The sequence below is a fragment of the Cebidichthys violaceus genome, unplaced genomic scaffold (genome assembly GCF_023349555.1).
Source record: "Cebidichthys violaceus isolate CVI_PGR_0920_01 unplaced genomic scaffold, fCebVio1.0.p SCAF_6, whole genome shotgun sequence".
Classification (NCBI taxonomy): domain Eukaryota; kingdom Metazoa; phylum Chordata; class Actinopteri; order Perciformes; family Stichaeidae; genus Cebidichthys; species Cebidichthys violaceus.
In genome coordinates, this window is record NW_027176816.1 from 457,723 (window position 1) to 472,595 (window position 14,873).

The following is a 14,873-nucleotide window of genomic DNA, read 5'->3' on the forward strand; positions in this document are numbered from 1 at the left end:
CCTAAATGTCCTCTAAATGTAATAAACCACACTGCAGCAGCAGCAGCAGCGAGTGTCTGAGACGTGCAGCATACATTTTGTTTGCTGATAGTTGAGGGGATTTGACCTTTAATGTGTTGTTACTGCATCATATCAGACATCACAACGCATTTAAATCAGTTTGTGTATGAAGTCAAATCTCTGGAGAGACAACCTTGTTTTTGCTCATTGAAATGTTCACACAGCCTTTGCCACTGACGTGGTTGTTTGTGGCCGGAGGAGACTGTCGGGACCAAATCGTCCATTTGCCACTGTTTTGTTTTTTTGAACTCCGGGGCAGCAAGCTTGCCATTCCAGGATCATCTGTTTATTTACTCACACTCGACTTTCTCCTGCTGTCTAAGAGCGTAGACCTTTTAATACGGGGGATTTAGGATTATTTACTCCATCTAATGTCAGCCTGCTCGTTGCTGTGCTACAGTGATACATGGTCGCATAATTAAGCCAGGCCTCATGAAAAAGATATTCAAATTCAGGAACTATTTACATTTGACTTGACAATTTCCATTGGAACAGAATTTACATACAGTTCTCCAAACACCTGCACAATTATATGGAAGCAAGCTGTGTGAAGATATTGAGTTTGTTTTGCTCTTGCGGTTTACCAGCCAAAAGAAATAAGTGCCGGTGGGTGGCCGCACCATAAACATGTCAGGCTAACACAATATAATAAACTGGAAATTAACTGGAAAGCAAACTTTAGTCCCCAAATGCCATTTAAAGACTCCGTCGCGTTAACATTCGAATTCTGCAAGTTTACCTGACTTACTTACTCAGTACATTTACTCATATACTGTACTTAAGTACAATTTTGTGGTACTTGTAAGTACATTTCTTTGAAATTCTTCTTATTTTTTGTTCCAATACTTGCGTTTGAAAGCTAAACTATTCAGCATTATATTACATAAAGTAGTTAAACATTTGACCCACCTTCACCAGCAACACTAAGATTCTACTCACATATCAGTGCATGACAATAATGATATAATACGCTCATACTTAATGTGGGTATTCTGCATAATGGGCCCTTTAACGTTTTATACATTTAACAGTTGTACGATTTTGAATGCAGAACTTTTACTTGCAATGGAGTATTTTTACTGTCGTATTGCACCACTGAATGTAGCTTACTGTGTTCTTTTTTTTTTTCTTGTTGAAATTATTCATAAACCATAATGACTTGTAAAGGTGTAGTAAACAATGACAACAAAATTGCCTCTAAAAAGTCCCACAGTGCTAATGTTTCTCTAATATGTCTGCTGGTCACAGTGTGCTTAAATCACCTTTTCTTTGAAAGCATCACTGTAATATTCAACACTTATTCTACATTTGTGATTTACACGCATTTGGCATATTTACGATGAGTTATTATTCGTGAGTGTTTTCACTCGAGAGGTTACTGTAACACTGTGCTGCTGGCAGCTCCTCCCACTCAGCTATAAGAGCCCAGCTGACCAGGTACTTATCGTCCATCCCTGAAATAGACCAGTCCAAACTGACTTTGTGGAAAGTCGGTCAGCTTCATTAAAAACGTCCTCTTTTTTTCTCGCAGGTGGTTACATGCAGCCTGTGGGCCACACTGAGATGCCGGATTGGTCCCTGCGTCTGTTCTCGGTCTGATCGTACAGAGGAGCCGGACCGGGGACTCGTAACTTTTAAAGATGACGTTCGCCATGCTGCGGCCTGTGGCGACACACTTGATCTATTCAGACTTCACCATCACGTCCGAGGATGATGAAAACCGCAGCGAAAGCGACGGCAGCTCGGAGCAAAGCTACTGCGACTCCAGCGAAAAACGAAGGCGGATTTCGCGCGAACTGGACGGCGAGCAGAACGGTGGTCCGGTGGTCGTGAAGCAGAGGAGCGCAGCTAACGCCCGCGAGAGAGGCAGGACCCAGAGCGTCAACACCGCGTTCACAGCTCTTCGGACTCTCATACCCACCGAGCCAGTGGATAGAAAGCTGTCCAAGATTGAAACTCTTCGACTTGCGTCCAGCTACATTTCCCATCTGGCCAACGAGCTTCTTCTCGGAGACGGCGGCGCTGATGGACAGCCGTGCCTCGGCGCGGTCCATGCGCAAGGAGAGAGCGGGGCGCTGCAGCCGCGGACCATCTGCACCTTCTGCCTGAGCAACCAGAGAAAAGGGGTAAATGTCTGTTTTACTCTGGCGGCTTCGAATCCAATTTATTTTTTTAAATGCAGAAATAAATAATGCAGTGAGAACAGACAGGTTTGTTTTGGTTTGATCGTGCTTTTTGAGAGTATTTCGTCTCCTGCAGCATCTGTTTCTCTTTCAATCGTGACCACTTTTGTGTAACTCCATTATGGTGTGCGTAAAACGCACTTTTACGCACGGCACATTTTCTTATGTTTGACTACTGTGAGAGTAAAACTAAATGTGATGTACAACTCATTTAGTCGCTTCCTCTTGCATTTTGAAATGAACGCGACATCAAACAGTGAATAAGCTGAAACATAGATGTTGATTTGTAGAAAATACATTGCCATTAATTATGTCGTTATTTCCCTTAAATACATTGATTTCTGGGGCAGTTCAATTAAATATTGTATCTTTCTTTTTTTCAGATAAAGGAAGCCAAAGACTGTTTAAAAATGCGAAGGCTGGGTCCGCTGCGAATGAGGCGCTGACTGAAGACCAGTGAACGATTAGCAACCTGAACATCCTCAAAGACTTTCTCAGGGAAGAGTCGAAGCTGGAGTTACATAGCACACATACACACACACACACACACACACACACACACACACACACACACACACACACACACACACACACACACACACACACTTACATGCTGGATCAAGTGATGGAACCCAAGAAGAGACTATTTATACTTGACTGAGACATTTAATCATAAGCCTCTCAAAGATGCAGTGCATTTGTTGGAAACTTATGGACTTTAACCCCCCACGAAAGTTTTAAATAAAATATATTTTATCAAAAATAAAAGCAGTTATTTTCCTGATTCCCAGGTTTGTCCTGTGACATCGAGCAAACACACTTAAAAAGTCGTGAACGTTAATCAATGTCAAAACATATTTCAGAGTGTGCTAATGACTGATGTAGTGTCGTTAGTATATTGATGAAATTGACAAAAGAAAGAAAAAGAAAATGTTCACTTCTGTGACCAACGATCTTTTGAGCCCTTCTCTGTGTCACGCTGAGTTCAAAAGGGTTCTCTTATTATATAACAAGAAGCTCAACCACAGATTGGAAATGATATAAATGACAAAATTGACAACTTAAATGTCAAAGATGAAACTTTTTTTGCTTGACATCTAAATGCTAAATTAACAACTGTATTAATTGTTCTGATCCATTTGAAAATATCTGTTATTTTAGGAATCAACTTAGTTGTCTAAAATGTGTTTTATATCTGGGTTTTTTTTTTTAATGGAAAGATGTCTCTCTCACACACACACACTTGTTTCACTGTTTCCAGTAACGTTGTTGTGTGAAGCACGCAGAGCCTCAGCAAAGGTTCAAGGTTTCTGGTGTCAATGGCTGGTGTATTTTTCTTTTTTCCAGATCTCACGATTGGTGTTTTTTTTTAAGTCTGTTATCGATTAGTCACGGCAAATAGTAGCCCACACTCTGCTCGGAGCCCCCAACACAGCTGTTGGTATGTCAGAGGGATAAATCACTGCTGTGGGCCCAACGGACAGGGAGCGATGGGGTCAGAGGTCAGAGGTCACGGTGGAGCAAAGAAGTGAAACCCAGCTGACGTGTAATCATCGAAAATGGTGCAAATATAATGCTGCCGTTGATCCCGAAGACAACGTTCTGTGATTTTATATTAGCGGATTAGTTCACTTGTCAGCAGAGGTTGAAGATTCACTCTGAAGTTAATACTCAGGCTCTTACTTACACTAACAACATGACAGATGATTACTATCTTATAACATTTCATAACTGCTGAGATACCGGCTGCTAAGCAAAAGCAGTCTCAGCGGGCCTCTCTCCGTCCTCTCCAGTCTGAAAAAGACAAAACAAATCAGGCAGCTGAGCCCGAGTTCCTGTCTGGCATCGCTTTTGAATCAGACTGCGGACCCGGTCCTCAAAACCACAGAGGGAGGCTCCCCGGTGACACAGGAGGCTGTACGGAAAGTGTGTTTTAAGGCAGTTAAAGGTGCATGCTGGGGGTCTGAGCTCCCCTCCTACCCCCCAACATCCCCCACCTGCCCTGTCAGGCTAATTGGAATTTGCTGTGCTAAGTCCTCCATGCTCGGGGCCCCGGGGCCTCCTCAAATGGCTCCCCGAGGCTCCCCCCGGCAGGAAGACGTCACGGAGGCACAGGAAGGGAAAACAGCGCACAGCCGACCTCTCTGAGCAACTCTCTGTGCGGCGGGCTTTGGGTCAGTGCCAGTCCTGACTTCATCCGGCGCTGGGACCCAGATGTACAGCTCTCCGGTGGTGCTTTTCAGTGAGAGCAGCCCAATATAGTGAGTGTTCAACCACTTCGGAAGTAGACGTTTCTTTTTTTTTTTTTTTTCCCCCAGGATGACAGGTAACAAATTGATGGCAGAGACCATCAGAGGAGATGAGGGAGGAATAAGGTCAGTGTGGATCTGTTTAACATGTCTGACAGGCCAGGATCCACCTGGGGACCACTGCAAAGGTTTACTGCTTCGCTTTGGTGAGTTGTTCCTCTTCCTCGGACGCTCGCATCTCTAAATCCCAAAAGAGGTTTTGTGCAGGAAGAATTTCAGCGGAGATGAAATGAAGCTAGACGGCAGTTCCTCCTCCTGCTGCCAGTTTTATGACCTGAGACGAGAAATAGCCTTGATTTCGGATTTGTTTTGGGGAGAAATAGTAAAAAGAAAACAAGAAAACACTTGTCACTTCTCTTGAATTGTCTTATTCTGCTGTGTTATGTCATGACTTTGAAGGATCAAGCCTGAACTCACTCTTGCAACCTAAAGTAAACACTAAGCACAGAGACCAAAGAGAGAGAGAGAGAAGATATCTGTTTCCTTTCATGCAGGTCAGAAGGATGGATGGCCTCAGTGTCACTAAAGATCTCTGGGTTAAACATATAGCACCAGTGCACTACTGGGTTCACTTTACACAACTGGTTGTTTTGACCCAGCATGCTATTTTTTCACATTACAGTTATTTACCCAAAATAAAATATGGTTATTAAATATGACCTGTTGGTTAAAAACAACAAACTCAAGTTTTACCTTGAAGCGTTTAGTTGTAGGAAAAAAAAATAATGAATCATGTTGAAAGGATGCATATATTAGTGACAATAAGTAACGTGTGAGCAGTGATGAATGTACAGCTTTAGGGTACATACTTCACTTGAGTATTTGTACTGCAATACTTCTATTTCAGAGGGAAACATTGTACTTCTACTGCACTGCATTTAATTGACACTGACAGTTACTTGATACATAATGTAACATGATATGATGCAGTATTATACTATTTATCTAAGTGGCCACAGTGACAAACTACAACATTCATGTGTTGTGACAAGTATTTGTTAGGAACAGAGCAGAATATTATAATATACATGTACTCCACTACATTAAGTGCATTGAAGAAATGATACAGGGCGTTTACTTGTAATTAAGTATTTTTAAATTGGTACTTTTGTTTTAAGTAAAACATCGCAATGCTTCTCCCACCACTATATGTATGTTAAAGAAGGGATAGAGTAGATTATGACAGTTTGCCACCAATACCATCATTATTTGGGTAAATATCCCAACAGCAAAATAAAGAATTACACAAACAACCTATTGTCTCAGGAGGATTTCTACCCATGGGTACTGAGTAGTCCAGTATTATCCAAGATAGTCAATGTGTGTGTGTGTGTGTGTGTGTGTGTGTGTGTGTGTGTGTGTGTGTGTGTGTGTGTGTGTGTGTGTGTGTGTTTACGCTGAAAATAAACCAGAAAAAAATAGCAGCAACAAATATGTTTTCAGGATTTGGATGCAAGATGACTGCAATGCAGCAATGAAGTTCAATAAAGTATAGTAACAGTAACAGCAACAGAGTTCACTTCAAACCTAAAACAATATTGTGAGTGTAGAAGGCGTCTTCTTTACGATCCCCGTTGAGAAGCTCCGTGCTTTGTTGTGCGTCTCAGCTTCAGTGTTTAGAGTTCTTGTTTTGACCCTTTTCAGAGAGTTATTTGTGCATAAATGTAGAATAAACTGACATAGTGTAACATCTCAGCCCATGTTGATTGACTCACAGATATTGCTTTAAACAAATGGCAGCGGAAGCGTTTAGGACACACTCCCGTTGAGCAATGGCTCCATGAAAACATCTCTACAGATTAACACAAATCACTGCTCTGACTGTTCAAACGTGTTCCCGTCTTCGCCTCGACAAACAAAAAAAAAAGAAAAAAAAAAAGCTGAGATAGATGATCCAGGAACGGAAAGGATGTAAAGCATTATTTCAACATCATCTGGGAGCGCAGTCCTGATTCCCAGATGGGTGCTTACAGTCAGCATTTTTGTAGTCTTGCCAAAGAGCTCTTGTTAGAGACAAACCTGCACATGGTAATATTTTAATAGCTCCTGCTCTCGCAGTCTGTTTCAAACCCTCACTGGCTGGGGAGATGGCCCCTCGCTCCACCTGCATGTCAAAGATATTAATGGTTCTGAGTCACTTTGTGGCTCAGGACTCTGATACCTCGCTTCCGATTTTACTGAACACAACCGCCTTTCCGAAAGGAGGAGGAGGAGGAGGAGGAGGACGTCTGTCTGCCCCGACAGTCAGCTGAGCCTCTGTGGGGGAGAATAGACTGTCTGCGGAGGCGGTTGTGTCTCCTCAAACATACGAGAACAATTGTTTTCATGTGCCAGAGAGTTTGGCAAGGCCTTCAGACAGAGGGAGGATGATGGAAGGCTGTGCAGTGAGTAGGATGGGTGGGTGGGTGGGTGGAGGGGGGAGCTGGTAAGAGGAAATCCCAGAGAAGAAATTAGGGAACAATACAGATCGTCGTAACGCGGCTCAGTTCTGCCGCAGGCTCGGACAATCGACCTCCAGCGCTCAGCAGCCTGCCAAAGCCCAGAGGCAGAGGTGAGAATCCAGCAATACAGACTGAAAGGCTTTTTTTTTTTTTTTTTGCTTCCTTTAACAAACAATTGAACAGGCAGTGTGATAAAGCTCTGCAGCCTCACAAAGACAGGAACCATTTCAGCCAGTTACAGTGGCATACAGTAGTACAGAACCACTGTATTATCCACATAAATCAGGAGAAATAAAACCAGTTATTCTGCTCATCCTCTCAGGCGGACCGTCTACTGCATATTTATTACAGTATGTTTGTGTGGTTTGTGTGTGTCATAATCTAGACTAAAAAATGATTATCACTTTGCAATATATTCGGCTTTATTTAGGTTGTCTTGATGTTCTTTTTAAGATAGTATTTTCGTTGGTCAGTCTGCCTTAAAGGTTTACTCTATGATACTCAGAGCCTTCATTTAGCAGCAAACAACTATTTGTTATGTAAAGATACAGTGGAGTAATGTCCACCTGAGCAGAGAAAGACATTTCCTTTGGTAAAACAAGATTTTATAGAGATTAACCAAACTTAGAAGGATTTGATTTGGTTTCAGGTTCAAGTTTTGGTGTTAAATTCTGGGTTGAGAATGATCTCAAAATACCACCTATCAGCCTCCCCAGCGCCTAAAACATTGGTAGTGTTAAGGTCCATCAAAGAGCTGTATATCTGTCAAAACCCAGTAAACATGCACAGCCTTCATGGGAAAGTCTCCGCGTACAGGACCTGTGGGAGAGACGGCGGAACCATTGGGACGTTTCATTTCAGCAAACAGAGGATTTCCTCAATCAGAGGCTACAGAGTGTGCAGTGAACAACCTCGCTGACAGAAACATGGAGACCTCCGCCAGCAGCTGGGCGTGCTAACAACCTCTGGGATTTACTGTGGCGTGCAACACCCTTTAACTACGGCACGGAGAGCTTGCACATATACATGCATGCACACATCCCGCATGCACTCACTCACATTAGAAACCAACAATTAGGCCTTGAGAGAATCACAACTCCGATACGTCTTATGAACTTCCTTTCTGACCACACTTTTCTCCTTTTAACACATTTGTAGGCCTACAACTGTAAGACTCCCCCGTGCTTGATTAAGATGTTTCAATGCAGCTGCAGTGATCGACCAAGTGAGAGATATTTAAAAAATGTGAGGAGTATCATGCCTTTGCATTTACGCATTGTCGATGCTTAGATTACTCGCTGTCGTAAATCTAAAACCGCTCACAGCTGCAGTTACCGGTGTCCAATAGGAAGTGGCGGGAGAAAAAAATCCTCATTTCCACCGATGCTCTGTGTTAACATCAGTACATTTCTACATCCCAGCACTTGCTGTGCCAGCTGCTGCTGAATGAGGCATTGTTTGATGCAGATGGTGGAATCCAAAGACCTCACTCTTCCCTTTTCCATAAAGCCAGTCCGCTATTAATAACCATATATCGACCTCCTTTGTCAACAAGAGCGACACATACAAATAATATGCTTGAAGGGAGACAATGGGGAGTTCCCTGCGATGAAAACAACAGGATGAGCCAGCCTCATAAGTGTGTGTGTGTGTGTGTGTGTGTGTGTGTGTGTGTGTGTGATTTATGTGAGCCTCCAGACAGTGGAGAAACATCTTACTGACCCACATACACCACTCATATGTTATCCTATAATCTGTCTTATCTTTATTCTTACTCGTATGTCCGGGGGGCAGACACACTCACCACAGAGTAGGCTGAAGACTTTCCTCTCTGATAACGCTTACAGTTAGGGCTGGCTCAGGTTTGCCTCAGCCTATAGATATGCTGCTGTATAGGCCTAGACTGCCGGGGGACTTCCTAGGATACACTGAGCTCCTCTCTCCTATTCTCTATCTCCTTCTGTATGAATTCCTGTCCCACTAATGCACATTACTAACTTTGCTCCTTCCCCGGAGGCTTCCTCGCCTCCCAGGTTTCCATAGATCGTGGTTGTACCTGGCCTGTGGTCCTTCCTCCTGCCGTGGCCCTGCAGACACCCACTGCTACCATATTATTAGTCACATTAGTCGTAATTTTTCCAACATTATTCTGCGTATTACTCTCATTATTTGAATAATTTATATCATGTGCATTGAATGTGTCGTAACTCTGTTATGTTGCTCTCCCTATAAGGTTTATTCCTCTTTTTTTCTCCCCGTTATAGTTTTTTTTTTGGGTGGTCTTCCTGTACCGATGTGAGGGTCCTCGGACAGAGGGTGTCGTTTGTGTACAGATTGCAAATTTGTGATTTTGGGCCACGCAAAATAAATTGAATTGACACGTCTGCTGTCTTCTGTTGCCTGACATTTTGTTTGTTTACGACACTCTCTGGTTTGAAAGTGTCTGTTACACTTTATTGCACCTGCGACCACATCCAACCGTGATGTCGAGTGCACCTGCACACCCTGGAGTGCACTTCTACATCACTGCAGCGAGGTAAGATATTCTCTCCCTTTTGATGCGAGCGACCAAGCAACATATTTCTTCCAGGAGAGACTGTCTGAAAATATTTGTCCCTCTGTGCGCCTCAACCGGCTTTTTTACTATACCTTGTAACTTACAACTATAAACACAAGTTATACAAACCAGTTATTTTAAAAATCGTAACTCGACCATTAAACCACTGGAGGTCAGCAAAATCAAGATTTTCATATTGCGTGAAGGAGCGATCCAAATGTTTTGTAGGAACACAGAAGGGACACAAATGCAGGACACAAACAGGGGAGTGGTGGTAAGAACATTGTTTTGTTTTTTTATTGCAGAGGAGGATCTGGATGAGAAGCTGGCAGGGAATGTAAATCCAGTGACAGCAGGAAAGAGTAGAGATAATAGTGAACGGGACTGAGAGGACAGGCAGGCAGGCGAGTGGTAATCCTTTGACACAAGAGACACAGGTTAGTCACAAAAAAAAAGCACAAAAGATAATGAAACAATAGAGATATAGACTAAGTTGGCCCAGAAGCATAACCACCACAGCGGTTAAAACGGCATTCTGGGTAGATACTGCGAGCTGATGAGAGGCAGGCGAGCAGACTGGCAGAGGTGACGAGCCGATTGCAGACAGGTGTGCATGATGAGCGGAGCTGGGAGCCAGGAGAACGAGGAAGGAACACATCCACACAAACACAACACAAACCGGGAGGGACACAGACAGGGAACACTATAGGTCATTTAAAACAGCAGTGTGGTGAGGTAGGTGTACTCACAATACTCAGAGGCAGATTTCAAAATTGAAGCAGTGGAAGCTGGGATATCCTGAATTTGACTCTCTGTTGTGGCCCAAAAAAATCCTACGATGTCATGCAACTCATCTCAGTGTCTTTCATTATACTCTCTTTTAAACGCTGAAAAAAAGAATCCTCTTGTGGCGCAACAAAGATGTGAACTAAACTGAACTGTGGGTGTTAGGGAAGTGACCTAAAACTCTACCTATAAAAAACAACAATATGAATATGAGTTGAAGTAATACAGTAAACACACCACTTGATGGCACATTCTCTCAGGTGATGAATATCCCCTAACCCTCAGCTCAAACCCCGTTTACAGGAAATGAGGTATACTCCATTTTCAGTGGAGTGAAAAAAAAACACAACTTGTTACAGCTCACTCAAGTGACAGAAGAAGTGAAAATCATGTCCCAGAAGGTTTTGTTCATTAAGGTGAGTTAAATCTGACTTTTATATGACATTTAATTAATATGTTATTGATCATTTCCTTCACAGACACAAATCATTCAGTTTATTGATGCTGTTGGACACTAATAGAATATATTTGCGGGTCGATTATTTCAGCTGCTGTTGCTGCATTACGCAACCCAGAGTCAGACAGAAATTATTAAGGCAAACTGCTACGACGATGTTCCAGTAATGTGTCCAGCTGTTGAGATCGACGGCATGGATTTCCTCTCCGTGGCATGGTACAAGGTCAGTGAATGAAGTCATCAATGTTGCTAAATTTAAGCTGCGATTTCATTCCAGATAGGTAGTTTGTGTGTCATTGACTTTCATTTAATGTGATGTGAACTCGTGACTTTTTTGGTTACTTTAAACAGGTCAACAAAACGAAAGTTGGCATCATCAGGAGGGGTACAGATAACAAGACTAGGCTGTACAAACCCATTCGTTCACCCAAACCCAGGTTTGGGGAGAAACACAGCCTTGTGATCCCCAGTGTGACGCCTGAAGACTCGGGCACCTACGAATGTGAAATTAGTGCGAAAGTAGGGCAACAAAATCAGAATCATAAAGTCCAGCTAACAGTCAATGGTAAGCTTTGATTTATGTATGACTCAAAGCATCTGAACTGAGCTACACACATATCTGGATGGTATATTGACAGCTTTTTTGATATTTAATCTCTAAATTTGGGATTTCTTATGTAATGACAAGATGTTTATGGCAGATTTAATGTTTCATTATTATTATATTTCATATTTGATAATAAAAGTTGCAACATTGGCAAGTTGCAAACGTATTTAAAGTCTACAAAGTAATTGTTAACATCACAGTTTCCTGTATACAATCAAATAAACACATACAACATTGGAATTAAACTCTGTTAAAACGTATACCATTTATAAAGCATAGTCATATTTGCCAAAATATTGAAGGGGGTAGAGGGTTAAATACATACTAATGCTCAGAAATGTGTGTTAGAGGTATTTGGTTACAGCTTTTAAAGATGCACCAAAAATTGAGAACTTTATCAATATCATGTATTAATTAAATATCTTTGAAATTAATTCACTTTTAAGACCCAAACTTGTCTGCTTCAACGTCTGCGTCTGCAACCAGTCACAGAATGTGCGGAGCCACATCAAAAAGCAGGAAACACTGATTCATCTTCTCAAACCCACTCAATATTTTTCTTTCCACTGTGACAATTATGCATTTTTTTCCTACATATGTGTTTTTACCATTCGGTAAAACTAAATGTAGACCAACAGACAAATGTTACATCTGATCAAACAATTCCTATTCCAGTTAAAAACATGTCAGTGGTTATCTTAATTTTTTTTTAAAGAAATAATGTTTAATCTTTGATGCGTTCTAGGTATTAAACAAGAGTTATTGCTGTGATAGATTTCTACCTGTCTGCACTGAAATATCTATTTTATAGACTGATTTCTTTTGTCTAAATACAGAGTGTGTGACCCGGACTGACACGATGTCAACAATGACTACTGTGTTGAACACGACTCAGCCCGTCCAGCTCTTCCCCAAACAAGAGGAAGACATGCCAGTCATGTGGAGCATTGGCGGCTACATGGCAGTGGGCTTCACCAAAATCATTTTATCTCTAATCAGCATTTGGGTAAATATACTTTATTCATCTTCACGCATTTGTTTGGATTTGTTACAGGTTATGAAGCGAACATTTATCAATAAAACACATGAACTAAGTGCTTTGTAGATAAAGAAAATTAAAATGACTGAGAATGTGTAATGAATAGGAGGAATTGGTCAAAAGATTTAAGGGGCCTGGAGGAAGAATATTGGAGATACTGTATCAATCAATGCAGTGTTTTAAAGACATATTGTGTTGAGTGTTCCTGTAACTAATGTTACAGCCCAAACTACCAAAAACCCATCAAATTTAAGGCAGAATGAAAAGTAACAGAGATTTCTTGCACGGTTAGGGACATTTGCAAACCAAAGAACAGTGGTTAAAACACAGATTTGAAAAATGAACACATCTGTGTTAGAAAAAGTTTTTGTGATTCACAATTTGACACTGAAAACCTTGCACTTCACCTGGGTTTGAAGGGGAACTACAGCTGTAGAACAGTGGTTTCTTTTAGCACAGCCTTCTGTATATGATTTCAATTAAATGGGGCCTAAAACGGATCCTTGAGGAACACCACAAGACGAAAAGTTTATATCGCTAACCAAGATTCATCTATCATTCCAATGAGAAGCAAATCAGTCTTGGCCAAGTTGTAATTGTGCCTGAACCTAACCGAACCGATTCCTTGTCACGTCATAAAGCAGATTTAATTTTCATCAGTGATTTGGAAAGGTTTTGGAAAGGTTCACAGTCAAATGATGATGTCCTGCCGATGTGTCGTTCTGACAAGCAATTCCATTTGTTATTCCATTTGTAGGACTATTTGATCTGTTGTATTTTACACTAAGTGGACACTTTATTAGATACTCCTGTAAAATGTAATACAATTCAAAACAAGAGTTCAGCCATAAATTCTGCCTTTACAAAGTGAATAATGTTTTGTTCTTGTTGGCACTGTCAGAGTGGTGCTAATTCAACTATATGTTTATCATTGAGATCTATGATAATATTGAGAATGTAATATATTATTGATATAATACTACATATATATATATATATATATATATATATATATATATATATATATATATATATATATATATATATATATATATATATATATATATATGCCGACCCCCTTTACAAACATAAAGGCAGAGGAATATTAGAAACACATTTCAATATAATGTAGTCCGGTACAAGACGAGCACTAACTATGACCTTGATAGTAAACATATTGTTAAATTAAAACCTCTCTGACAGTGTCAACACAAACTGAGCATTATTGTCTTTGTACAGGTAGAATGTATGGCTGGCCATTAGAATATATTGGGTGTACATAAGAAAGTGTCCCGAAAGTTTTTTTTAAAGGAATTACACATGATCAGATGTGTTATTGTAACACTTCGTATTATTATTCCACTTGACGCAGAAAATCATGCAGCGTTAACGGCAGTTTAGTTTTTGTATTTTCTTTCTTTGCTTTGGAAACCCCATATCCTGTCGAGGAGTTTGTCTCTGTGATATTTTTTTACATTCTTACATATACATTTTGATGTTTGGTTGTTTTTGTGGACAGACTGTAGGCGAGCCGACTCCTCTGAGGCACCGTTTCCTCTAACAACAGCCCACTTCCACCTTAAAAGGATTTTTTTGAACAAACATAGTGGGCAGTTCTTTTTTCCAGTTAAATAATTCATTGATTGATTTGTCTTGTGCTGTTCTGTCTCTTTTTTTGGGACGGGGACGGGGGTCGTGCAGGTCATTCAAGCTGTTCGTAAGAGGTCCTCAAGACGACGCCAGCATAAGTGGTGAAGCTGACCTGTGAAATGATATAGACCCACAAATCATCTACGTCAGCAGTTGCACATGATTATATTTTTGCAATTCTTATTTATTCTACTTTGTTTTCAGAGATATTCATGTATTTATGTTTTTTCCAGTTAAGTTTGTAAAAATGTGTCACTGTGCTGAACTAAAGCAAACCACAAGGTCAACTGAACCAGAAAGCTTTTTTCTAAACAGGAACAGACATGAGAGGAGCAATAAAAAACACCACGCACACACCGCTACAGGGGTGAAGAGCGAATGATGGCTAATACTGTGATAATGTACCTGATTACGTTGTACAGGGATTCAAACACACTGCACAAATTACAACGGTCAGCTTGTTATTCATGCTTTTAATTGTTCTGCTTATAAATGTAAAGTAATACATTTCATTTTGGATAATAAACTCATGTTATGCTTTTAGTTCCTGTCAAGAATCAAGTGCTCAAAGAGAATTTCACTCTGAAGTGGCACCACGAACACCAATAAATGTAACTTCAACAAGCCTTCATCAGACGTTTACTGCGGTTTTGTTATCTTGAAAAAGTCTCTAGACTACCTGTTTCAGCCTTTTTTTTTAAATAGCGAAGCCCCCTTGAGCTGAGTGCAGTTCCTGTTTAAAAAATGAATTGAAAGTGCTGCAACAAATCTGTATTCATGCGCT

The 14,873-nt window shown here is 40.9% G+C and overlaps 2 protein-coding genes across 2 annotated transcripts; both read left to right on the forward strand.

Annotated features, from left to right (window-relative positions):
- The first annotated feature begins 1,530 nt into the window (after window positions 1-1,530).
- tcf15 (transcription factor 15) lies at window positions 1,531-2,965 on the forward strand. Its single transcript, XM_068733284.1, has 2 exons — window positions 1,531-2,186; window positions 2,627-2,965. Exons 1-2 carry the CDS (start codon window positions 1,701-1,703, stop codon window positions 2,687-2,689), a joined length of 549 nt encoding a protein of 182 aa, XP_068589385.1. The 5' UTR covers window positions 1,531-1,700; the 3' UTR covers window positions 2,690-2,965.
- Window positions 2,966-10,680: 7,715 nt separating this feature from the next.
- On the forward strand, window positions 10,681-14,720 carry LOC137889315 (uncharacterized). The gene is made up of 5 exons (XM_068733111.1): window positions 10,681-10,752; window positions 10,885-11,016; window positions 11,145-11,358; window positions 12,237-12,406; window positions 14,141-14,720. Exons 1-5 carry the CDS (start codon window positions 10,726-10,728, stop codon window positions 14,192-14,194), a joined length of 597 nt encoding a protein of 198 aa, XP_068589212.1. The 5' UTR covers window positions 10,681-10,725; the 3' UTR covers window positions 14,195-14,720.
- The last annotated feature ends 153 nt before the right edge of the window (window positions 14,721-14,873 follow it).